A 24,537-nucleotide genomic window follows, 5' to 3' on the forward strand; every position below is an offset into this window, starting at 1 on the left:
GAGCAGTATGCCGCTCCAATATACATACTCATCCGTACTCAGGCGCTCGCGCATGTAGACAAGCGTTGTCGACGGCAGCGAGACGGTGACTGCCCGCAGATGTGTCGACACCGCAGAGGGAATGCCTCTCGCACGTCGCAGCGATCGAAGCAGAGGAAAGAATGAAAGAAGAATGAGGATGAGGAAGGGAGAAGGTGTGATGGCGAACCACAGAACAAAAAGCGGATGGGAGAACGCAAGAACGGTTATGGAGGAGGAGGGGGGGGGAGGGAGGAGGAGGAGGAGGAGGAGGAGGAGGAGAGGGGGGTTGGTGACGACACACAGCAGCAGGACGGATGGGGTGAGTATAAGATAAACCAACCAAACCAGAAGCAGAAGCCCACTGTGGCACCGACGGTCTCGGCAACAAGGGAGAGGTAGCGTGTATGTGCGTGTGTGTGTATGTACGAGAGAGAAGGGGGAGGGGGAGGAAGGGCGCAGGGTGCGTGAGCGGAGAACACGCGTTACCGGGCCTACACGTACCTCTCTTTGCGCCGTGTATGGGTGCGTGCGTGCGTGGCTGTGCGTGGGAGTGTATGTCTAGACGTATATGTATATATGTAGAGAAGACTGCGCCACTGATTGCTGTCTGCGTGGTGAGGGTGGGGTAGGGAGGAGGACTGAGTGGGGAGAGGCACGCGCTGACTTTGTCCTTGTCGTGCCTTGTGCAAGTACCCTCACATGGACCCACCACCGCCGTTCCACAGACACACAAGTAAGCCCGCGCAGACCTGTTGGACACAAGAGAGGGGGTGAGTGGGTGGTGCAACGAGGATGAGGGCGTGCTGCCTGAGTTGCTGGAGGCACCAGCAACTGCGGCGTGAAGAGCGAGGACAGATGCGCGACGGGGAAACGATGGCTGTGAATGTGTGGGTGTGTGCGGTGGGCACACGTGTGCGTTTCCAGTCATGCACACTCCCCGCACACATAAACGAAAAACTTTACCAACACACAGAGGGTGAGTGGGAGGGAGGGAGTTGATGTGGTTGCGGAGAGCAAGAGAGAAAGGTGTGCGGTCACACCGTGAAGCTTAACAACACGCATGTGTGTGTCTGCCAGCCCGCGCCCAACGGGCGGCACTGCCGCAGGGCCTTGGAGAGAGGTGTGCATCGATGTGCGCGCGCGTGTTTGTGTGTGTGTGTGTGTATCTTCGAGTCTTGTCAGCTGTTGATGCAAACCCACCCACCCACCTACACACACACACACACACACACACGCACACACACGACAGAGCAAGGCTACGACATGGGAATCGTTTTCCAGTGTTGCATGGCTCCTTGAAGTGGTACCTGTGCACGAGACGCGTGCGGCGATGCACGGTCGCTCCTTTCCTTTCCTCGGCATCTCCACCTCTCAGCGCCAGGGCGGCGGGAGGGGAGGGGGAGGAGGGCAGCCCATGCACCGCCATAAACGCGCGCACTCGACCCGTTTCTCTGTAGTGTGTATGCGCATGTGTGCGTGCGTGTGTGTGTGTGTGTGTGTGTGCAGAAAAAAAAAATGTGTCGCACGTTTACGCATCCTCGCCATCGTCGTCCGAGTCGCGCGACGGCGATGCGGACGCTGACGATGATAAAGCAGAGCCGTCCGAGCTCGCGTCTGAGCCCGAGTCAAGCTTGCTGCGCAACATCTCTTCGAGTCGCTGCTGCTTCTTCGCCTTTTTGGCGGCGCGGCGGTTACGCTTCTTTGCCTGGACGCTCTCTAGTTTCGCGACTGTCTCCTGATGCACCTGACGACGTTGCAGCAGCGCCGCTGCTGCGGCGGCCGCGGCGCGGAGGTGCTGCTGGCGCACCTCCTCGCGCTCCTCTGCAATACGCGTGTTGGTGTTCGTCTTACCGCCAGCGCCGGCGATGGTGGACCGAAGCCGTGGCAGCGAGCGCATCGTTGCGATACCGCGGATGTACGACTCATGCTCGCGCTGCAGCCGCGCGTCACGGGCGGCCTTTTCCTCCGGCGTTAGCGGTGGCGGCGGCGGTGCGTTGCCGCCGTGGTTGTTGCCGCTGGAAGAAGAGATAGACATGCTTCACTGATGGGTGGTGAGGCGGAGAAGGGCGCCTGCCGTAGTACTGACACAGAAATGTGTGTGTGTGTGTGTGTGTGATGGCGTGTATGTGGTATGCGTGTGTTGATGTGGGCAGCGGGGAGAGAAGAGCGTAGGTGGGCAGTGGTGAGAAAGCTGGAGGGACATCACGCGGAAGGGGCTATCTAAACGAGCGGCAAGGCTCCTCCCGCTGTGCCTTCTCCGCGGCGTCTTTGGGTGGACGTGCTTGTTCTGCCGTCCACCAACCTGCACGCGGCGCGAGATCTGCGCACCGTGGAACTCACACTCACGCACACGCGTGCACAGCTCGAGAGCAAGCGATGGGAGGGCGACATGGGGAGGAGCCGCAGCAGCACGAAGAAGGAAAGAGCGAACGCGCACGTCGAGCACCCCCCTCTCCCCTTTCCGCAGAGAGACACGACTCCTCCCCCCTCCTCCTCCCCACTGCGTCCTCCCAAACAAGAAGGATACATGCGTATATGAGTACACAAACACACGCTTGTACACATGTGTGTACCTAGAGATGCACAGCGCTATGGAGTCTACGCGTTTGCGCTTACAGGTGTGTACACTTCTGGCGCACGTGGGCAGTGTGTCCACGCACCAGCCACACACACACACACCATACACCATACACGCTGAGAGAGAGCGAGGGGGAGAGGCAGCTGTTTGAGCAACGCAGCGCCATCAACCACGTACACACACACAGAGAGAGAGAGAGAGAGAGAGAGATGCGGCAGAGACCACAGCAACGAGTCAGCCATGCCGTTTGCTCCGCGTTGGCGAGCAGAGTTGCTGCAGCAATCACATATCTTGCACACACTCTCCCTCTCTGCGCACTACTGGTGCCGTTGTACTTTGTCTCGCCGCTTGTTTGTGGCCTCGAGGGAGGGCGTGCAGCGCGCCGCCCCTTGCGCAGTCTTGTGTGCTCTGCTGCTGCGCGCCTTCTCGCGTGACGGCGAGGCCGCAGCGGCGATGGGGGAGCGATGCAGCGCCGAGATGAGTCGACGTTCCTTTCGCACCTTTCGGTGCCGGCGCAGCTGATGGGGAGTCGCTCGCACAGTTCCCCGCACGCGGGCGCAGCAGCGACAGCGATGGGCCTGCGGGTGGGGCCGCCGTGGTGAGCGACGGGGCGGCCATGGATGCCCCGGGATCCACCGATATGTTACGTGGAAGCGCAAAGACAGTCGCTGGCGAGGCACACAACATCGACCTCGTTGCCGTTTTCGCAGCCATGTTTCCTCTCGAGTTCTGGCGTCGGCGAACACGGTCGTCAGTGCGGTGTCGGCGCTCCCTCGACGGAGCGCCGCCGCTGCCGTCACTCCTTTTCCGCTTCGTCACCGTCTGACTCGACACTGGCACAGATGACGGCGCCGGCGAGCGCCGAGCATGCGCTGCGTCGCTGCGGCCATCATCGCCGCCGTGATTCTCACGCAGTCGCTTAGTGCCAGCGTGGTGAGGCGCCGGCTGCTGCTGCTGTTGCAGTCGATCTGTGTGCGGCATGGACGCGTCATCTGCCGCTGCTGCTTCGGCTACGGACGCCAGTAGTGGCTGGCGGAGGGGAGCCGTCGGTGGCGTGGAGGAGGACGTCGAAGCAAGCGCGATGTCCGCACGTCCTTCACCACTGCGAGTGACGCTGAGACACGCCAACTCTTCGCTTCTGCCGGCGCGGTGCGATGAGGGCGCGACGTCCCCCTGCTCTGTCACGATGCCGCTGCCGTCGGTGTGTGACGCCACCGCTTCCACACCCATGCCTTCTCGCCTCATCATCGCCCTTTCGGAGTAGTGGTGCGTTCCGGGGTCCTGTGGCTGGGGCGAGACGCTGTACGATGCTTCTGAGCCGCCGTACGCCCGTGCCAGTCTTGTGCCGTCTCCGCTCTGGCTGCCTTGGGCAGTCTCGCCATCCTGAGAGAGCGGCGTATAGCGCCGAGGGCCACCGCCTGGGCTGCACCGACTCGTACTCGGACTGCAACGCGTATCACCACCAGCAAGCGTGGCAGTCCTCGCTGCCTGCAGTGAGTAAACCCGCTGCTGCTGCCGGCGCAGAATATCATCGGCCTCGTCAGCCCACCGGAAGTCCATGTTAGAGACTGAGCGCCGTGCTGCCCTGTTCTCGGGCAGAGGTCGGTGCGGATGGCGCTGCTGTGGCTCTTCCCCATGCGTTGATGGGTTGAAGGACTCGTGACTGGCATGGGGTGGTGGGGAGGTCGAGGGCGACGAGGGGGCGACCGAGACATCAGCCACCGGAGCAGGGACAGAGTTTGCCGTACGCACCGCCTTTTCCGCACTTGGAAAGTCACATTCCGTATGGCCTTCAGCATGGTCACTTCGCGGCGCGGCGGTAGCGCGCCGTTGCGCAGGACACTCGAGAGACGGCCGCTGGGGCGACAAGGACACCGTCGATGCCGGCTCCACGGCATCTCCTTCCGCGTCTTCTTCATCGCCGCCAACACGCTCGTCCTCGACGCCAATAGCAACAGGTGCGACCGAGCTGCCATCACGCCTGCCCTGGCCGTCGTCACCGGCTTCCGCAGAGCAAGATGCATCCACCGGCGAATCCAGCGCCACGGCGTCCCGCGGCTCAGCGTCGTCTTCGTTCGCTGTGGCAGCGGCACTCCTACGGCGTTCCTGGCCGATGTTTGAGACTGTCACCACAGCCTTCTCCTTCTTCAAGTGAATCACCCGCGATGGCGAAGCGCCCATCACGGCGGCGTCTGCGGCGTGGCTGCCAGCGCAGAGCTCATCCGTGGCGCCCGCACCGCGGTCTGCCATATCAGTCGGAGAGGGAGCCGGGGAGACCGGCGGCTGCGAGGCTGCAGAAAGTGGCGCCGGCGCTGGCGGAGTCTGAGCGTCACGTCGACACCGCTCCCGCAAGAGCGGTGTCGACCAGCACGATGGGGGCGGCCGCGGCGACTGCGATGGCGATCCAGGCACCGGAGTGTGGGGCGCATACTCCGCATCACTTCCTTCACTCGTTTGACGGGGACAACGGCGCTGCAGCCGCAACCGCATCTGCTGCCGGCACGACGGACTGAAGACGAGGCCGTTAGGGTCCACCACCGGGCTCATCGACGTCGACACCCTGGCGGTGTGCCTGTGACGCATCGGTGAATCGAGCCGAGAGCCGTCCTCTCCATTCCTCGTGAGGCCACACGGCAGCGCTGACACGGCGAGAGCGGTCATGGTGTCTTCCAACACCACAGTTGGCTTTGGCGATGGCGTCGAATGACCGACATCGGTGCCCACCACAGGGCACGGGCGCCATTGCTCAGGAGCAGCAGCTGATGGAGAGGTGGCGAGGGACAGAAACCCCACATCGTTGCTGTCCTCCTCACCTCTTCCGCCGTGCTCTGCGTCCTCTTCCTCATTGCCGTTGCCCCCTTCGGCAGACGGGTCCGTGTCGTGCGAGGTGCGGTAGCGGCAGTAGAGGCGATAAGGCCGAACGGGTGTGGTCGTGGCGGTGGCACTCTCCCACGCGCCGCACGACTCCGCCGCCTTTTCTTGTTGCGCAAGTGTGTGCGCCTGCTCATCATCAACAGCCCCGCAGCCCTCCCCATCACCACCCCTGGAAGCGGAATGCACCAACGGAGGACTGCAGCCTGTATCGCGTCCAGAACCATTGCGCCTGCCCTTCTCGTCTGTTCTCACGGCGGCTACTGACGTGGATGGCGTGTGCCTGTGCAACGCCGGGGCGGCCGATGCCGCTTCCACCGACCACGTGTCAACACAGGGTTCGGGCTCCTCGTTCTCGTCGATGCAATTCGCGCTGTCGTCCCGCTCAATACTCATGGGCGCCGCCGACGCGCACGACAACGAAACGTCCGACGCTATGACGGCGTCAGGGTGAGAAAGGGTCGTCGCGGCGCTCCGGGGCTCCGAGGCACGCCCGCTGTCCACAACACTGGCTGATTTGGCATTCGCACACGCCTGCGGCACGCGCAGCGGCGTCGAGACCGACGTCTGCTCCACATCCGCGGAGGTGCATTGCTCGGTGGGTGGGGCAGCGACGCTCGATGCGACGTCGGGCAAACTCCCTTTCCAGGCCCTCTGTGGCTCGTCTCTTCCCTTGTCGTCTCGGCTTTCCTGGAGAGACGCTGCCGTTGCCACTGCAGTAGCCGCATTCAACGGAGCACCGCGAGATTGCTCTCCTGGCGCAACCGCCGCCGCGGGTGCAGTCGACAGCGCCATCGACGCTGACGGAGCGGAGGCATCGAGCTGGGTGGTGACTTCTCCGAAGAGCGACCTCACCCACTTCAGATCATCGGCACAATACTGGTGGCCGCGAGCATCGTTGCTCTCGCCGTTGCCCTTCGCGGACAGGCGGAGGTACAAGAAGCGCTCCACGGTGAGGGGCACGCTAGCTGGCGCGTAGAGCTGCTCCCAAAGCGCGTACGTGCTCGCCCGTATCACATGCCCCTCGCCAGCGCTTGGTGCGCAGCCACCGTCGTTTTTCCCTTCTGCTTGTCCCGTCCGCGGAGGCGGCTTCGGCGCGGATACGGAGGAGAGCGGACAGACAGACCGCTGCTGCTGCGGCGGCGGCTGCATCGGCGCGGAGAAGAGAAGGGAGCAGGAAAAACAGCGGAGCAAGGACGCAACAACAAAGCAAGGCAAGTCAACGTATAGTGCGAGGCTTCTGATGTACGTCCGTGCCGCCCACGTGTGTGACGGGGCTTCTGCTGTTGCCGCTGCCAAGCGTGATCTAGTTAAAATGAAGGCACGCACACACGGCGTGCGCACCAAGAAGCGAGGGTGCGGAAATCTAAAGAGAAAGGAAGCGGCCGGAGAGATCGAGCTGGCGATAGAGGAAGCCGCGTCAGCAGATGGTGATGGTAAGCCGATAACAAGAACAACGCCCACACGCCATCACGTGCCTCGGTGTGCGTCTAAGAGGTGCGGGCCGAAACACAACGAGAGACGGCGAGAAGCGAAAACCAAGCCACCAAAGAAAATCTTCAACCGGCGTGGAGATGGGATAGAGGGGGCCGGCAGAGAGAAAGCGAGGTGTGTGTGCCGAGCCGCCCGTGAGTCTGTCCGTGGTGTAAACAACTGCTGCTCTGAAGAGATGGAAAGTAGGGGTGGGTGGGTGGGCCGAGATGAAGAAGGCGTAGACGAGGCCGTCGCGACAGTATGGCCCTACACACACACACACACACACACACACACACACACACACGCACACACCTACAGGAGTATGCACGCACGCGAGGAGAGGTGGTGGTGGGTGGGGAGGGGAGTGGAGCGGAGCGAACAGCTACGTATGCGTCACGCAGTTCTGATGCAAAGTAATTTGAAGAAGCGGCAGATGGCAGAGACAGCGGTGGCGGGTGCGATGTGGAGTCGATGCATACAGTCGCGGAGACAGACAAGGTGGAGCAGACATGAAGAAGGCACAGCGGGAGCAGTCGCAGCGATGGTGGTGCGCGTCACCAGACGACATGGAGGGAAGTGGAAGGGAGAAAGAAGGTTGAGAGAAAGGAGAAACGAGTCGGCGCTGCGGGGCGCGGTTCGCACACACGCCTCCAAGAAGTGAAGCACCCAAGTGAAGATGGGGGTCGCCCTGTACTCATGCGACTTTTTGTGCTACGCGTGCCGTTGCTGTTCACATACGATCAACCTGCTTTTCTGGCCCTTACACACCTCTCCCTCCCTCCCGAGCAGCGCCTTGCCCCTCCCAACACGTACATCGCACACTCACACACGCATTCGCACCGCCTTAGAGAAGAGCGTAGGCACAGGAGGAGGGAAGACGGCGCATTAATACACGCGGTGAGAGAGGGAGTAAGAAAGAGAGAAGGGCGAACACTACCACCACCACCCGCGAATGCACACAGCAGCAGCCGCAATACGCCCCTCTTACAAGCAGCCACGCGAGCGAGTCGAAGGACACTAACATCACTCTTTCTCTCTCTCTCACACACACACACACACACCAGATTGACCATGAGAAACCCCCCACCCCCACTCGCCTCACTCCCCCACACACACGGTGTGGAGAACATAACGCGTCAGGACAACAAAATGGTGTGTTGATGAACAAAAAAGAATCAGGACTCACCTGGCTGCTTGGCGGAGTAACGGGGATAGACAGGCGGTCCGAGAACGATGGGCTAACAGCCGCCGCTGGGAGATCCTTGCTGCCTCTGCTTCGATCGCATCATCGCAGTTGTGTGTGTGTGTGTGTGTGGTGTGTGAGCCCAGCATTCGGGTGGCTGCCTCGTCCGTTGCGGTGGTAGTGTTGCCAGCGTCATCACCGCCGCCAGAGGCTCGCTGCCCGAAGTGGAGGGCGAATCACACACACGCACAGAAGGAAAAACCCCACCTAGCGGTTGCCAGTGGGAGTGAGGGCTCCGTCCACCGGTGGATTCGTGATGTGCCCAGTCACATCCATGCGCCAGACCTTGTTCCTGTCGTCATTCTTTCGCGTCCATCACCTCGACGAACAACAGCGTGCCCGCTATACGTCATTGTGACCAGCGCAGGAGATCTCAATGGAATTGTGATCATCGAGGTTGCGGCCACTCTGTGTGCTATGGGCGCTGCACTCATTGCAGAGGCCCTGTCGGAGCTCTTCGATGGTTTGGACAAGGGCTTGCAAGCCATGAGAGGTGATTTTTTCTTGTTGCGTGCTCAACCCCAGCTTCCGTTCTCTCCTTCATTGCAGGCGAAGATACCTTATGCGCCGTCAGCTCCGGCGGCGTTGCCAAGTCACGTAGAAGCGCTGCGACGGCATCTGCTGTGTGCGTGCTGGCGAAGGCATTGATGAGAGTGAGATTGAAGTTGCTGCTCCACTGGCGCGACTCCAGCGCAGCAGCCCGGTAACCGAGAAAAGCGTTCATGACGCCGTTTACGCTGCTAGCGGTGGGAGTCTTGTGACCAGTCTCGTGACGGGATGCCGCCTGTCTGCTTCAGCGCACCTTGGCGTCCCTGGAGGTAATTTGCAAGGAGATACTCGTAGCCATTCCTATTGAAGCAGGACGTGTAGAGGGACTCCGATGTGAGTCCATCAAAGTAGTTGTCCAACTAGATTGCCAGCAGGTCCATTCCAAGGGAGCAGAGTCCGATGAACGCATCAAATTTCTGGCGACCATCGTCAACATGGACGATAGACTTCGACATACAGTAGCTCATTGTGTCAAAAGGCTGTGACCAGGAGGGCGCCCTCCGTCGTGGTGAGCACTGCGAGGCAAATGTACAGGAACAGAACCATCTACAATGTAGTAGAATGAATGCAACAGGCGGCCAAAAGAAATCTAAGCGCATCGAGGTGCATATGCCCTTGAGGAGGAGGATGCCCCACAAAAAAGGAAAGCCCCCGTCTTAGAGACCTTAAAAACCTCCCCGCCCGCCTGCCACCGAGACGACAAACAAAATCTTGCTGCAGAAAACGTCCTTTGGCTACGGCACCTACACGGGCAGCCTTTGCACACCTATTTCTATTACATAGGTTTTTTTTTCCAGGGGGCGGATGTGCGCTCGAAGCGATGAAGCTAGTCGGAAGAAACAAAAAATACGTGCACAAGTATTCGAAGATCCAAGACAACAAGAAAGAGAAGCACAAGCCAGTATACATTGCTTTGAAAACCAAGAAATTTTTTGTTATATATATATGTATATATATTGCTTGTCTGAGACCTCCTGCCTGTTCGTTGCTGTTGCGGCTTTCTTTGCAGGCGAGGGTAATGCCCACCGAGATGAGAAGAACAAAGAAGAACGATTCAGATAGAGTAACAGAATAAACGAGAAGAACGCCGTCTTCATCTGTCATATATGTGGTAGATGAGGCTTTCGACTTACTGGGATGTTTGATATGGCGGCCTGCTGCTTGCCGTTGAGTTGCTTCGCACGCGCTTTCAAACTCATTGTCCGCATAACGTACAGCTGTGATCCAGGCTGAGCATACTGAGGGGAATGCGTACCCACTTTAGGGTGACTCGGCGTCGGCACACTGGAGGCGGCTGCATTCAAAGGAGAAAGGATCAAGGGCTGCACATGATTTTCACCAGGTGAAAGAGCAAGAGACGGCGATGTCTTTCTTGCACTTATTTTGTTCTTTCCCCTGCTTGAAATCTTTCCGCTGCTCAACCTTGCATTATCCACCTGGCGAGGTGCATGTCTCGATGAGTTTTGGCTGTCCAACGCCATCAGGCTGTCATCGAGGCTAGGACGTCTCACTTCATGCTCGTCCTGGGTTATCCTCACGGGAGTGAGGCCAAGCTGCGAGGAGCACCACAGCTCTAGTTTCTCGCCTACAGTACTCAGCATTTTCGCAGTCCAGCCTGCCAGCCATTCCTTTACTGCCTCACAGACGAGCTTGCGCTGTTGCACGCTCGCGTTGCTGTCGAATGCAGCTGTATCTTCATCTGTACTGCAGACTTGCGAGCCGACTGAGACTCGCGCTGGAACGCACAAGGTCGATTGTGCAAGAGCGGTGTGGCACACCGACTTTCCCTCCTCAGCGCCTCCGCAAAGAGCAACCTTCTTCCACATGCCCGCCGCTTTTTCAGCTTCGGCAAGCTTCGACCGAAGCACTCGTGTATGCTCATCAAATACACGCTCGATAACAGCGTTAGCAAGTTGTTCACTGTTGACACGCAGTGGCTCAATGCTACTTGATTTGGGCTCACTATGCTCTGAGTTCAGAAGAGTGATTGCTTTTTCAAGAACTCCATCCTTGTACGCCATGTATGCGAGTGCTTCTCCGCTGTCGACAAACTTTGGAATTGCAGTTGTTCCAAGCTCTTGCAGCAGTGCTATTACTTGCTCTTTTCCATTGCTCATTATCAGCGCCGCTTCATGTGAATAGAAAGACGCTGATAGCTCACAAGGCAAAGCGCATTTTTGATAACATATATCGACGAGAATGAAATGGTGGCTTGGTAAGGAAATATTGAGGAGAACAGGGGGAAGGGATACGTTAGAATCATTATATGACGTTGGGCTTCAAGACGCGAAAGAGATCACTGCGACCCTGCGAAAAAGTTAAGGCGCACCCAGCAGAGGGCATGCTGCTTCTCTTTGCCGAGCTTCTGCTGCGGTAGGGGGCGACTTGCACCGCTAATTGCTTCGATGAACTCCAGAATGCATGGACACAAAACTGTGGTGGATGCTGCCCCAGTCACAGTTCACGGAGGTTTCACTCTTTCCGTAACGATTTCCCAACAACTCCGTTGTTTGCTTGACTACACTAATCTGAAGAGCTGACTAGAAAAATGAAAGGAAATCAGAAAAGAAGGCGTGCTTAGGGTTACAGAAAAAAGAATCACAAAGCGCTGAAACCCTGATTTAATATGACGCACCATTTTCCAACTTTGCCCAGCAACAGCGAAAGAAAAAGAGAAGCCGTTTGCAATATCCTAAGTGCTAATATTTCCCAATTGGAAGCGAACAACAAAAAAGATGGAAACACGTAAGTTAGTATTTTTGTTCTCCTTTCCTTTTCGTGAAAGTTGTGTCGATTACTTGAACTCAGCGTACTGCGGGGCCTGGCCGTAGCGGTACCACCAGATGCACAGGGTCACGACAAACGCCATCAACGTCGTGACGAAGGAGGAGTACCAAATGAGGGACATGAATTCCTCATCCGTGCCAGGGCGTGAGTTCTGGTGCATCGCGTTCTCAGTCACGCCGACCAGGTTCGTCGACTCGCACACAAACAGCACACGAGTCCACAGCTCCTGCATGTGCTTCTTATAGTCATTGCTCATCTTTTTGCTGGTCATATAGCTGGTCAGGCGCTTGACCTCGTACTCGTCCTTCGGGATAATGCTGCCCATGTGGTCCAGTTCTACAGTGTTAGTGATGGTTGCAGCGTAGCAGCCCCTCTTGAACGTCATCTTTTCCTTCATGTACCGCTTGACGATCTCGTTGAAGCGGATCTCTGCGGCGGTGCGAACTTTGGTGCGGAATACGTGACGGCGGAGTGGGTAGTATACCTTCCCGACCTCTTTGTACACGAACTTCTTCGCCAGCGGACTCGTGTAATTACACATGGGGTTGGACTGACCACCGAAGGTGGCCATGGCACCCCCAAGGGTCATATTGCCGAAATTCATCGTCATTTTGGCGAACAAAGGGCAGACTTGGTGTTCTAGTTGGCGTTACTCGCTTTTTCAGTGATGTTTGAGATTTTTTTTTTATTTCGAGGGCTGTCAAGGAAGCAGGAGGAGGGAAGAGAGAGAGAGATTAAAAAGAGGTCATATAGAGCGCACAGTAGACGTAGCGAGCAGTGCTATTTTGTGCGGTGCTAGTGGGAGAGTTGGAGCAAAGCAGAGGTGGCGTGCATCTTTTTTTTTTTTAATGGTTTTCGGGGAGCCGATAGTTCGGCGGCGGGGTGAAGTGACAGCGTTTACACACTGGAAATCTGTATCTTGCTCTTTTTTTCCACAAGCTCAACACCGAGACATGTGGAGTAGCGCTTTAATCAAAGTACAATTGCCCTGTGCTCAAAACCAATTCAATCATGATCACGGATAAGGCGAAGGGTAGGGAGACATGCACAGCTAGAACAGCGTTGGATGCGGAGACATCTCGCGGGCTCCACTTGAAAGTTCAAACTGGTCAGCCGGCATAGGTTTCTGAGGGCGCGCATCGGATGGGGGGCGTGGGAGTGCTGCCGGCTTGGTGCCCGCCATGCTGGGCGGCCTCGTGAGAGGAGGGGGGGGTCGCCATGGTGGGGCCGTGCGTGGCCCTGGCGGCATGCTCAGCGGCGGAGGAAAGGGGGTGGGGGTATTTCGACCGGCTGCCCCACCCCCGGGGCGGGGCCATGGGTCGCCGGCCCGGCGTCGCGGCCTCGGCGCCCGGGTAAGTGGGTGGCGCCGCACTCTGGAAGGGGGCGGTGAAGTGATGGTGGTGGCAAAGGGTTGGGGGGCCGGTGCCTCGGCTCTCCGCGGTGCAGCTTCGCATGGCCACGTCGTGCGTGCCGAAGGGGGCGCCGCGGCCGTTGGGCGCGCAATCGTCGTTGCAGATGCTCAGCCAAGGGGGGGGGGGAGGAGGGGATGTGCTTCCCCATTTCCATGTTTTCTTCGCAAGTCTCTGCGGGAGCTCGGTGAAGGGAACCGCGCCACGGGGAGGGCGAGCCAGGCGCGCGCACATGGTGCGCACCCGCAAAGCACACTATCATCGCCATGGCTCCGGAGAGGGGGGAGGAGAAGGGAACAGCCAAGACAAAAAAAAAACGACGACGACGAGTTTTTTTGTTTTTTTATTGGCGCAGAGGTGTGTACATTTCGGTGTTTTGGTCCACCAAGGAAAAGCACAGGGGGTGGGGGGTGGGGAACGACGTGAGGGACTTCCTCGGCCTCGGGCGGGGAAGGGGTCGGGTGCGGATCTGCTCGTGCGCACGTCTCCCACGCGGTGGGCACCGGAGGTTCCGCGGCCGCCTCCTCCTCCTCCTCCTCCTCCTCCGACGCCGTGGTTCGTGGCCGCGGCGGGTGGGGGCGACGGCTACGCGAAGCGAAAAGCGAGCGAGAAACGCATGTCGAGAGCAGCTATCGAACAGAGCTGGCGAGGCGAGGCGGGGCGGGGAGAGTGGGTGGGGGCTGGGCGTTAATGCTGATTATACGCGCACGCACGCGCGCAGCCTTCACCACCCTCTCCCGAGACGGCGGCTAGAGCTTGAGATCCTTGAACAGCGCGCTCTGCAGGAGGTGGCCTGTGAGAATGATACTGACGGCTACGAGAAAGAAGTCGTCCGCGTACCTCGCGGCGGTGTACACGACAACGGTGAAGACGCGCACGACGCTGGCGTACGCGGCGGCGAGGGCCGACGAGGGCACGTTGGGCTTGACGGCCTGCTGCTGCTGTACGGCGCCATCGACTACCTCCGTCAGGCTTGTCGGCATGAGCATGTAGGCAAACATGGTGGCGTGGAGAACGGCGATGCGGAGCCCGATAACGATAGGCAGCAGACGCGCATGTGTAATGACGCGCAGTCGCAGCACGCAGCAGTCTAACAGTGACACCTTCTTCGTGCCGCAGAAACCGCCGTTGTAGTTCTGCAAGAGCAGCACATCATCGACAGAGGGCTTCGAGTTGGCGACGATCACGGGGCACACAAGTTCTGCAGGTTGGCGGCACAGCGGACACCGAAGCCGCCGGTAAATCCCGGAGCACTGCCATATCTGCACGAGACAGCGGGCGCAGAACTGCTGATGACCACACGGCAGCAGCTCCACGGGGTGGTCAACGACGGTGGAGAAGCAGATGATGCAGTGCATTGCATCTCCAGCTTCAGCCGCTGCTGCAGGCGTGGTATCATCCTCTGCTGCCTCCTGCGACGAAGCTGGACGCGTTGGCCGCAGGGCGGCCGCCATGGCTTGCACCTCAGCGTAACTCGGCAGCGTTCTCCAATGGGTCGCTTGCTGCCGCATCCGCCGTGCCTCAAGGTGCATCACGACAAACCGCGCCATCCACAAAATGAGCATCACCAACGCCAACGCCGGCACTGCCACGCGCAGGAGGTTCAACGCCATCGAGCCGCTGCTCGACACGCTCGCGAAAATGTTGCAGGCGGCCGGGAACGTGGCCGTCGCTGGGTGGGACGTGTTGACATACCTCGCCTGCGCGAACGTCAGTTCCGGTCGCGGTCGGTGCTCCATCTTTCGCCCCCCACCCCCCACCCCCCTCTTCCTCTTCCTCTCCCCCCCGCCCCCTCGCCCGTGTTGCGCCCTCTCTCTCTGTGTGTGTGTGTGCGTGGGCGCTCCTACGTGTGTGAGAGGCCACGTAGGAGCAAGCACCAGAGAAGCGGGCGTGAGTGGAATGCAAGAGGAGAGGAGAGAGCCGGACGCCGCTGAAGCGGAGGAGGAGGGAATGCAAGGGCGTGCAGCGCAGCAGGACACACACACACACACACACACACACACACACACACACACAGCAACAAGCTCTTCAATCGCCTTCCCTTTCGGTATATTGCAGGAACGAAAGAGGAGGGGGGGGGGAAGCGAAAAGGGAAAACACAACGCTTGCTGTGTCTGACGTGTACGTATGTCGTCGTCGTCGTTGCCACGGTGCGTGCGCGTGTGGTTACCACGAGCAAGTGCGCTTCTCCTGGCTCTTGCGGCTGCGACAGCCTGTCAAACCACCGCACCACGCCAAGGGGTTCGCACGTATGCTGCCGGTTTCGCTACGAACACACCAGGGCACACGTCGAACAAGATACACGCGCTTCAGTATCGCCGAGACGTAGGACACGGGCGCGAGAGAGGGAGCGGGGGACGACGACGACGACGATGAACGGCGCAGGCGGCGGGAAGACAGTCAAGCGACAGCCCGATAAGCACAATAAAATACGCACACGCACACACAAGTATGTAGCAGACCAATGACACACGGAAATGATAGCGGAGGGCGTAACGGAGAGGAGAAAGGAGAGAGAGAGAGAGAGAGAGACTGTGAAGAGCACGCGTGCGTGCCCTTGCAGCCCCACGTATGCCAGTGTGGAACAGAGGCAGCGGACAAGACGACACCACACACACACACACACACACACACACACACACAGATGAGAGTGCGAAGAGCAAGGAAGAAGGAGGTGGGGTGAGGGAAGAGGAAAGCTACATTCACGAAACCACGTGAACGTGCGACGCAGAGAAACAAGTGGCCGTTGGTGATGATGACTCTGTCAGTGAGCCAGGGGATGGATGACGGCACAGGGGCGGGGGTTGTGGAGAGAGAGAGGGGTGGGTGGGTGGCAAGACTGCAACTGAGATGGCGCGGAGTTGCAATCCACCACCGCAACAACGTCGGCACACGGCAACAACAACAAAGTGGTAGACGAGGCCGACGGAAGCGGAAGTATCGCGAACGACGGAACGCAGCTGATATTGAAACCATGGCAGAACAATGTCATGTACACGTATGGCGTGCGGGTGGGTGGGTGGCAGGAGACGTGCCGGTGCAGCAACGGCAGCCACACAATGCGCGCGTGCAGCGGTGTTGATGCCCATGGCAACAAAAGGGAGAACAGGCGCACGGGGGGGGGAGTACGCCACACACACAGAGAAAGAGAGGGAGTATGGGAGGACACATGAGTCCAGTTGGTGAGCAGTGGCTCTGCGGGTGCGTCTGCGAGGCATTCCGCGAGAGCGCGTGCGGAGGGAAAGGCCCACGTGCACACAGGCATGCGAACGTACGCGCGCCAGACGGGCGCTACGGCGACCTTCTGTGCGCGGCGGCACCGTGCTCCACACAGCTCCATCATGGCTTGCCTTTTTTCTTTTCTTGGTGCGGTTTCGTTGTGGTGTGACGCTGTGGCGAAGCGTCAGGCACGGGCGCGGGACCTCGGCACGGCGGATCCTCACCATCCTTGCTCGAGCCTCAGCGGTGGTGGTGATGGTGGTGGAGGGAACAGCGCGACCGTGCGCTCCAACGCGTCATCAAGACAATCTTCCACGGGCGTAACAACACACACACACACACACACACACACACACTCAGAAATCAACCCGCCAGTGGGTGATGATAGGCTCGCCAGACCCATCGCCTCAGGGTATCACACGCACTCGCGCAACCACGGATGCTGCAGCGCCTCGTAAGCCGTCAGCCGCCGCGAAGGGTACTTCTCCAGAAGTCCGCGAAGGAAGGATGTGCCGAGCGCCGAGATGGGAGGTAGCAACACATCCGCGACGTGCCCATCAGGCGCCATCACGCGACCGACGGACGCGTTTGCCTGTGCACCGGTCGCGGCAGCGTCCGCGGAGACGTACACGAGGCGATCGAGGTCCACCTCCAGCCCACCCGACGCACACATGTCGGCGTATGCGGTGAGTGATGCGCAGAGCTGCTCCACGGTGGTGGCAAAGAGCGGGTCAGCCAGCGTTGCACTGCTGCCGCCATCGCTGCCCTCCGCATGGGCACCCTTCTGCTCCGCACACCGCACAGATGCCGCCACTGCCTCGGCGCGCCGGCGCCACTGCCGAGTCTGCTCCGAGGCGGTGGAAGACGCAGCTGACAGCTCGGCACGTTCTTTCGGCAGCACCACGCGCACGGACTCTGCCACCGACAGCGGAGGTAGACACGCGACCTCAGAAGGAGGGCGTGCCGCAGAGCTGGACGGCCGTGACGATGGGAGCGGCCCAGCACTGGCTGGGCGGCGACGGTGCCGCTGGACGCGCAGGGGGGCGTCATAGTTCACCACCGGTGGCCCGCCCGGCCGCCGCGGGTTTTTCGCTGACGGAAACGGTGCCCGCCCCGTCAGCAGCGCGTACGCGATGACGCCGACGGAGTACATGTCGACTGCTGCACCGTACCCCATCTTGTCCGGGCGCAAGGCCGGGTTGGTGACCTCAGGGGCTGCGTAGATAGGGGTGCCGCAGCTCGTCGTTGCGTCGTTGCGGGAGTAGATTAGCTTCACCCGCTCCGGCACCGCCTCCCTGGCTGCTGCTGCTGCCGCTGCAGCAGAGCTGCCTTCGACGCCCTGTGACATCTGCGAGAGCGTCCCGATGAAGCCGTGCGGCGCCCCGGCGGCGTCGAACGGATGTGTCTGCAGCTGGTCGAGCACATGCGAGAGACCGAAATCCATGACCTTGACGACCGGCCACATGTGCCGCGGTACGTGCACCGTGTACAGAACCGACAGCGGATTTGTGAACTCCACCGCCTCACTGTCCTCCTCACACGTCGTCGCGGCGGATGTGGACGCATCGCTTGCATGGTGCGGGCGAGAGTAGGCGCGGAGCTGATGAACCAACGTCTGCAGCTGCAGCGCGTTGAGCGCGTAGCGGTCGCAGGGGCGCTGCAGCATCAAATTCTCGAGCTTCAAGTCACGGTGGATGATGCCCATCGTGTGCAGGTACAACACTGCCTCAATCACTTGAACGATAATGATCTTCACCATGAACTCCGGCAGCGGGCCGCCGACCGAGACGAGTTCAACGTCGTCGTCGTCGTCGCACGTAGCTGCAGTCGCCGCTGCCGTTGTCGAGTCGCTCTTGCCGTCGCCGAGCCGTTGCGCACCGGTGTCACGATGGTTGTTCGCGCCACGCTCGCTCTTACGAGCACCTGTTTGCCCCCTGCGCTCACGTCGCTTGTAGATCTGCAGCAGGTCCCACACTTCCCCTCCGGTCGCCTGCTCCATCACCAATGCCAGGTGGTCTGGCTGGTCAAACACCTCGTACAATGCGGTGATGTTGCGGTGACGCACGGCGAGGAGAATGTTGATCTCGCACTGCTGACGGCGGCGGTGCTGCAGCTCTTTCTCATATGTGCGGCGGAGTGCCTTGGGGAGGCAGCGGATCAGCTCTCGACGGCGTTGCTCACGATCTTGCTGCGGCAGTGGCTGTGCGTCCCCGTCATCACTCGAGTCGTCGTCGTCGTCTCGCGGCTTGTGCTGCGACTTCCGCAATGCGCTGAGCGAGGAGGACGGCGCCAGGGCAGCGGGCGTTGAGTCGGCAAGCTGAAGACTGGCAAGCACACCTGCTGTCCACTCCTTCCGTCTCTGCGCGGCCAGATCGTCCGGCTGCGTCTCCATGAGCAGCAGCTGCTCAATCACGGCGGCATCTGCGGTCGATATCGTCCCTGGCACTGCCTCCGCAGTATCAGGGGTGGCGACGGTGGTGGCGTTGTGGATGCACGACACAGGTGCTCGATCCGTACCGCCTTCGCCTTCCTCGAGATGCTGCTGCTGCTGCTGCTGCTGCCGAAGAGCTTCCACCAACATGCGCTGCTTGCGGATGATCTTGACGGCGAACACCTGTGGCGCAGCATCATCTGTAGTGGTTGCGTCCGCCTCCGCTGCTGTTGTCGAGGCCGCCGACGCGGACACATGCAGCACCGCGGCCGGGGCCCGTTGCTCCTTCCCCCGTATGTAGGCTTCCCGTAGCTCAGTCACCTCTGCCGGGTTCGCCATCCACTCAACGACGCCGTCGCCGCTGAAGACGTACTCCCAGCTTGAGGGCACGCCAGCCGCGACACCAACACCAGCGTCGAGGAGGGACGGTGACTGCGATGAGGCTGACGCCTCTGCGCGCAAGGCAGCACGGTACACGGTGCCGAACGTTCCCTGCCCCAGCGGATGTGCCCGATCAAGGGAGTAGTACTCGTCAACGCTGTGACCGTACATGCGCCGCACCTGCGCCTCGACGTTCCACTGCGCTCTGCACAGCAGCGCATGCCGTCGCGCAGCTGTCGGCAGTGCTTGACGTTGCTGATGCTCCTTCTTCGCAGCCTTCTCCGCCGAGGCGATGTCCTCCTCATCGGCACCTTGCGTCGTGCTCGCCTGATGCGGCTGCTGTGCCACCCAACGCACAAACACCTCCGCCGTGAGGAAGAGAAACGCGAGGTTGTAGTCCGTTGTGTGCCGCGTGCCGGCGTTGATGAGCTCCACAACGTCGCCGTCGCGCAGGCGCACCGAGCGGCCTTTGCCCACCTTCTGGCCGTTGACGATGCACCCGTTTGTGCTGGAGTCCGAGAGCACAACGTGAGCGGCGGCGGCGGAGTTGCGGCCGGTTGCATCGCCGCGTGGATGCGGCACAGCTGGCGCCTCCGTTGCGGGTCGAGGACTGTGATGAAGCGGATCCACGACCTTGGCCACGGCGCCGGTCGCCTCGAAGGCGGCCCTCTGTGCCTCCTTGTCTTGCGCCGCCGCCGCGTCACCGCGACGAGGATCACTTTCCGGCTGGTAGGCGATGGTGCAGTGCACATTGCTGACACACGGATTCGTGGCGAAGACGATATCGTTGCTGGCGAGGCGACCGAGGCGGACAGCGCCGTTGTTGCTGCGAGTGCTGCACAGGGGCAGGAGAAGGCGAGGTGGTGAGGGGTGAGACTTGTCTCCCTCCTGCTGCAGCGAGGCCGTCCAACACTTCTCAGAACACTCCGCGGACGCAGATGCGCAGGGGTACGTGCTGGCGCTGTGGGAGCACGCCGGAAAGTAGAGCTGCCGTAGAGCTGGTGGAACGTGCCGCCACAACCAGTCTTCTCCAGGGTTGCACAGGGACGATGAGGCTATCAGCTTCGTCACTGACTCTTTCCGCGGCACGTCTGCCCCTTCCACAGGGCAGCGGCAACGCGATGCGTGTGCCAGCAGCCCGTTTTCTCTCGACGGCAGGTTCTGCGCAACGAGGACACCCCAGACAGACACACTATCCGCGTCACGGTCGTGAAGGACCTTGCCACTACACCCACCTTCATAGCGCTGCTTCTTGTGCGCAGGTGGCACGCTGTTGCTGCTGGTGCCACTGCGTTCATGCACCGGTGCGTTCATCGAGAGCTGCTTGAAGGAGGAAAGAGGGAGGGTGCAAAGACGAGTGGTGAGGCGCCACGTGGAGTGGTCGAGGGAGGAGGGCGATGAAGCATCTGGCGAGGCTGTTTGCGTGGGGTTGCGTTCTGGCAGTCATGTATGAGGTGCTTGCGCACGTGCGTGCAACCTCATGGCCACGCAGCGCTGCGCCGAGTAAAATCGAAAGCGTCGGAGGTAACAATGACAAGAGGTGGCGGTGGCAGCGGGAGAGGAGTGCGGTCGCGCTGTGTGTGTGTGTTTAGAGCAAGAGAAGCATAGGACCATAATAAGATTAGGGATGTGTCGTCACGTGAAGGTGGACAGTGACACGCGGGGGGCGGGAGGGAGACTGCCGAAGGTGCGGCAGCGTGCAGCGCATCGGCGCGGACACACACGCGCACACACGAGAGTATAGTAGCAGTGGGGATCTTGACAAGCAGCGGGCACAGATGTGGAAAGAAACTTGCGGGGACCGAGGCGGTTCATGAGACTGAGGAGAGAGGAGTGGCGGATACAACTACGGCCACACATGCCGCGTTGACGACGGCTGGTGGCGACTGCGTGCAGCAACGCAAGAAGGAGGAGGAGGAGGGGGGGGGGCGGCGGGGCTGGTGTGTGCCTGTTGTTTTCGCACCGTTTCTCTGGTATCGCTGTACATGATGTCCCGTCAATACTATTGTGGAGGCTGCATCGGGTGCTCTCTCTGGCACTGCGTGAAGTAGTCCCACGCCCACTTGCAGCTGTCGGCGGACTCGGGGTTCGCCTCAAGGCACTTGGAGTAGCCCACAAGTTGCGGCGTGCAGACGTGCCCCTCCTGCTGCGCGGCCTGCGCCAACTGCTGCGCCTCTGCCGGCTGCGTCGGCGCCTGGTTGCTGTGGCCGTAGAGGTAGTTGCTGATGCCGTGGCCCAGCACGCTGCCGCCGGCGACGGCCGCCATCGTGCCGAGGATGCCGCTACCGCCACCGCCGGCCATCGGACGCTGAACGTAGATGTTTGTGACGCCGTTTGGCTGCGGCGGGTGCGACGTGGTACCGGGGCGGCGCTCGGCCCGAAATCCACTGAAGGAGCCTTGGCGGCCACCACCACGAAGACCACCACCACCGCCACCACGACTACGGGGCATTCTCCAAGGCACACAGGTGAGCTCCGTTTTCCTCTCTCTCTCTCTCTGCAGCCGCGTGTCTGTGTGATGGGGGGTGGGGTGGATGACGGATGTGTGCAAGGGAAGAGGGATCTAGAATAACCCGCAGGCGCCCCCTCCCCTCCCCCCGCGACAGCGTGTGTTCGTCGTGCGCGGAGGAGGAGGAGACGCAGAACTGGCAGAGGGGCGGAGACCGTGAGAGAGAGAGAGAGAGCGGGGAGGCGCCAAGATGCTTCGCTGCACGACAGCGTACACGGGTGGGATGGGCTACGCGCAGATAAACGCTCACCCACCTCCGTGAATCACCACGCACGCACGCACGCAGAGAGGGCGAGACAAACAACAAACACAAGGGCAGGAGCGGGGAAGAGTGTGAAAGGGTGTGTGAAGGACCTGATATCCGGCCCCAACATACGCCGAGGGTGGTGGCCGTGGTGATACGTACGCCTGTGCGAGCGGTCCAACCTCTTCTATCGCTTTCTGATCAGCTGTATGCCTTGATCTCGAGGAGGAGGAGGAGGAGGAGGAGGAGGGGGGGGAGGAGGGTCTGTGTATGTGCCACACGGGAAGAGGTGAGAGAGAGAGAGAGGATACAACAACCCATGCGAGGCTGTAGGGATGCGTGAGGGGAGTTTCTGAGCCGATAGCCGGAAAGGGCGGGTAGCGTCGGAGAAGCAGGCGAGCGGGAGGACACGTGGTGCTGCCAGAGGCTCTCAGAACTGGAACAGAGGCAAAACAGCGGGCGAGGCGTCGACGAGGATGTACCCTCGCATGCAAGTCGCCGGTTGCCCGCCAAACACACACACGCACACACACTTACACACACGGCGGGCGTTGGGTTGTTTCTAGGTAGACACGAATGAAAACGCATGGGAGGCTGCTGCCGCTACCGCCCTTCCTCCGTCCTAAACGGTGCGGGAACATGCGCAAAGATACATATATATATATATATAGTTAGAGAGGTAAGACACGCACACATACACAGCGAACAAGAGAAGCCCTCTAGCCTCACCCCCTCCCCCCGGGCAAGCACATGGGCAGCAACAACGAGGGCAACGGTTACAGGCACGCAGGATGGGGCGGAGCGAGTGGGCGAGGGGGCGATACAGCCACAAAACACGTTTTCACACACACACACACACACACACACACACCAGTAAAGGAGGGATGTCCAGTGAATATTCTCGCCGCCCTTCTCTCCGTCCCGTCACTGTGTCTACTTTGGCTGACAGTAATGCCGTACCGGGGATGGGGGACGAGTGATAGAGAGAGGGTGGTGGTGGTGGTGGTGGCGGTGGTGCACCGTTGATACATACGTACGTGTCCACGTTATGTGTATGGCTCGTGCGTGGGTGTGTGCCTCCCCCCCTCCTCTCTTTTTCTGCTGTAGATATGCTCTGCTTCTGTGGGTGTCTTCTCGTTAGGGGGCGGTGGCGGTGGCGCGTGTGCATGCTTGGGCCGTTTGTACCGAGGGAGAAGAGGAGGGGAGGGGGGGGGGCGGCGGCGGCGCTCGGATTTCCCCTTCTTCAACTGGGTCAACATGACGAGCCTAACCCCCACACAAACATACACAGACACGGAATCCCATGTGCGGGTGCCGCCCTCCTTTACCCCCATACCTACCCGCCACCATCACCACAAGGTTTCATCAAAGTCGCCTACATGATGTCCCGTCAATACTATTGTGGAGGCTGCATCGGGTGCTCTCTCTGGCACTGCGTGAAGTAGTCCCACGCCCACTTGCAGCTGTCGGCGGACTCGGGGTTCGCCTCAAGGCACTTGGAGTAGCCCACAAGTTGCGGCGTGCAGACGTGCCCCTCCTGCTGCGCGGCCTGTGCCAACTGCTGCGCCTCTGCCGGCTGCGTCGGCGCCTGGTTGCTGTGGCCGTAGAGGTAGTTGCTGATGCCGTGGCCCAGCACGCTGCCGCCGGCGACGGCCGCCATCGTGCCGAGGATGCCGCTACCGCCACCGCCGGCCATCGGACGCTGAACGTAGATGTTTGTGACGCCGTTCGGCTGCGGCGGGTGCGCGTGGGGGGTCGACTGATGCAGCGGCTCCGCCTTCTTCGGCGGCGGTGGGGCGGCGGCGTGGTGGCTGCTGCCACCGCTGGCACGAGGCGCTGCGCGGGAGCGAGCCATTGGGTTAGCTGTCACGTGGGCGGAGGAGGTGTAATTACGAAGGAGCGAAAAAACAACGAAGCGCCGCGCTGCTGCGTGGGTTCGGTCGAGCACGATGGAAGGCGTGGGTGGGCAGATCTGGCTGTTCCGACGCGGCGAGGCCGCCCGTGAACGAGAACGCAGGAGGGGATGGCCCGTCACGCGTGGGGAGCAGCGCAGGAGGTAAGGACGATAAGGAGGGGAAGGGGGTGGGGAGAAAAGTGTGCTGGGGAGTCACGGAGGTGAGGGGAGGAGCACACAGGCACGCGTGTCGCACCCCCTTCTGTACGCGGCAATGGAAGGACGGGTGGTGTTGGTGGCGAACGCCGGTGCGTGCACACGCACGCCGAGGCCGACGCGTCCCGCATAGCTCATCAGACGGCGAAATACTCGGGGCGGGGAGGGGACGAGAGATACTTTGCGCCAATCGTGCTTGCGTCTGTTCGTGAGGGCGACGTGCACAGGGGACGTTGGGACGGGCTTCTGGGAGCCCTTGAAGGCACCCAGCAGCTTGTCCCAGTCCCCTTATCCCTTCATCATCTGCACAGCCACACCTCCTCCTCGGCGCGCACCGTCGGCCTCTTGCCTCTTGTCGGTCGCATGGCTATGTGCCGCGCGCTCCCCCTCCGTCGCTCACACAGATGTACCTACATGGTTGCATGTTTGCTTGTTTTGTGTCTTTCCTATAACTGACCCTATTCAGCGCCGCCACTGTCCACGTCGCGACACACCCATGAGGAAGGGAGGGAGGGAGTGCCGGTGTGTGTGCCCCCCCCCCCCCTCTCCCCCGTCAGACTCGAGCGTGCCCGCTCACGGTACACAGGACACGCCACACGGCGCAACCCCCTCTCTCCCCCCATCCCCACATCTTTCCATCCCCCCTCCCCCTTCCCTCACGTGCTCGCACGCACAAAACTCGAAAGGCACACAAATGGAACACGAAAAC

At 60.6% G+C, this 24,537-nt stretch overlaps 8 protein-coding genes across 8 annotated transcripts; all 8 read right to left on the bottom strand.

The window, feature by feature from the left end:
* Positions 1 to 1,549: 1,549 nt before the first annotated feature.
* On the bottom strand, positions 1,550 to 2,056 carry LMJF_04_0610 (conserved hypothetical protein; the record flags this gene model as incomplete). The annotated part of the gene is made up of 1 exon (XM_883457.1): positions 1,550 to 2,056. The coding sequence occupies one exon, from the start codon at positions 2,054 to 2,056 to the stop codon at positions 1,550 to 1,552; it is 507 nt and encodes a 168-aa protein (XP_888550.1).
* An 825-nt stretch (positions 2,057 to 2,881) lies between these two features.
* Positions 2,882 to 6,622, bottom strand: LMJF_04_0620 (hypothetical protein; the record flags this gene model as incomplete). Its single annotated transcript, XM_883459.1, has 1 exon — positions 2,882 to 6,622. One exon carries the CDS (start codon positions 6,620 to 6,622, stop codon positions 2,882 to 2,884), a length of 3,741 nt encoding a protein of 1,246 aa, XP_888552.1.
* A 3,216-nt stretch (positions 6,623 to 9,838) lies between these two features.
* LMJF_04_0625 (hypothetical protein) lies at positions 9,839 to 10,855 on the bottom strand (the record flags this gene model as incomplete). Its single annotated transcript, XM_003723204.1, has 1 exon — positions 9,839 to 10,855. One exon carries the CDS (start codon positions 10,853 to 10,855, stop codon positions 9,839 to 9,841), a length of 1,017 nt encoding a protein of 338 aa, XP_003723252.1.
* Positions 10,856 to 11,532: 677 nt separating this feature from the next.
* On the bottom strand, positions 11,533 to 12,135 carry LMJF_04_0630 (conserved hypothetical protein; the record flags this gene model as incomplete). Its single annotated transcript, XM_883461.1, has 1 exon — positions 11,533 to 12,135. The coding sequence occupies one exon, from the start codon at positions 12,133 to 12,135 to the stop codon at positions 11,533 to 11,535; it is 603 nt and encodes a 200-aa protein (XP_888554.1).
* Positions 12,136 to 13,683: 1,548 nt separating this feature from the next.
* Positions 13,684 to 14,673, bottom strand: LMJF_04_0640 (hypothetical protein; the record flags this gene model as incomplete). Its single annotated transcript, XM_883463.1, has 1 exon — positions 13,684 to 14,673. The coding sequence occupies one exon, from the start codon at positions 14,671 to 14,673 to the stop codon at positions 13,684 to 13,686; it is 990 nt and encodes a 329-aa protein (XP_888556.1).
* A 1,895-nt stretch (positions 14,674 to 16,568) lies between these two features.
* On the bottom strand, positions 16,569 to 20,279 carry LMJF_04_0650 (serine-threonine protein kinase-like protein; the record flags this gene model as incomplete). The annotated part of the gene is made up of 1 exon (XM_883465.1): positions 16,569 to 20,279. One exon carries the CDS (start codon positions 20,277 to 20,279, stop codon positions 16,569 to 16,571), a length of 3,711 nt encoding a protein of 1,236 aa, XP_888558.1.
* A 688-nt stretch (positions 20,280 to 20,967) lies between these two features.
* LMJF_04_0660 (conserved hypothetical protein) lies at positions 20,968 to 21,417 on the bottom strand (the record flags this gene model as incomplete). The annotated part of the gene is made up of 1 exon (XM_883467.1): positions 20,968 to 21,417. One exon carries the CDS (start codon positions 21,415 to 21,417, stop codon positions 20,968 to 20,970), a length of 450 nt encoding a protein of 149 aa, XP_888560.1.
* A 1,697-nt stretch (positions 21,418 to 23,114) lies between these two features.
* On the bottom strand, positions 23,115 to 23,573 carry LMJF_04_0670 (conserved hypothetical protein; the record flags this gene model as incomplete). Its single annotated transcript, XM_883469.1, has 1 exon — positions 23,115 to 23,573. The coding sequence occupies one exon, from the start codon at positions 23,571 to 23,573 to the stop codon at positions 23,115 to 23,117; it is 459 nt and encodes a 152-aa protein (XP_888562.1).
* Positions 23,574 to 24,537: the final 964 nt, after the last annotated feature.

Source organism: Leishmania major, chromosome 4 (assembly GCF_000002725.2).
Source record: "Leishmania major strain Friedlin complete genome, chromosome 4".
Classification (NCBI taxonomy): Eukaryota; Euglenozoa; class Kinetoplastea; order Trypanosomatida; family Trypanosomatidae; genus Leishmania; species Leishmania major.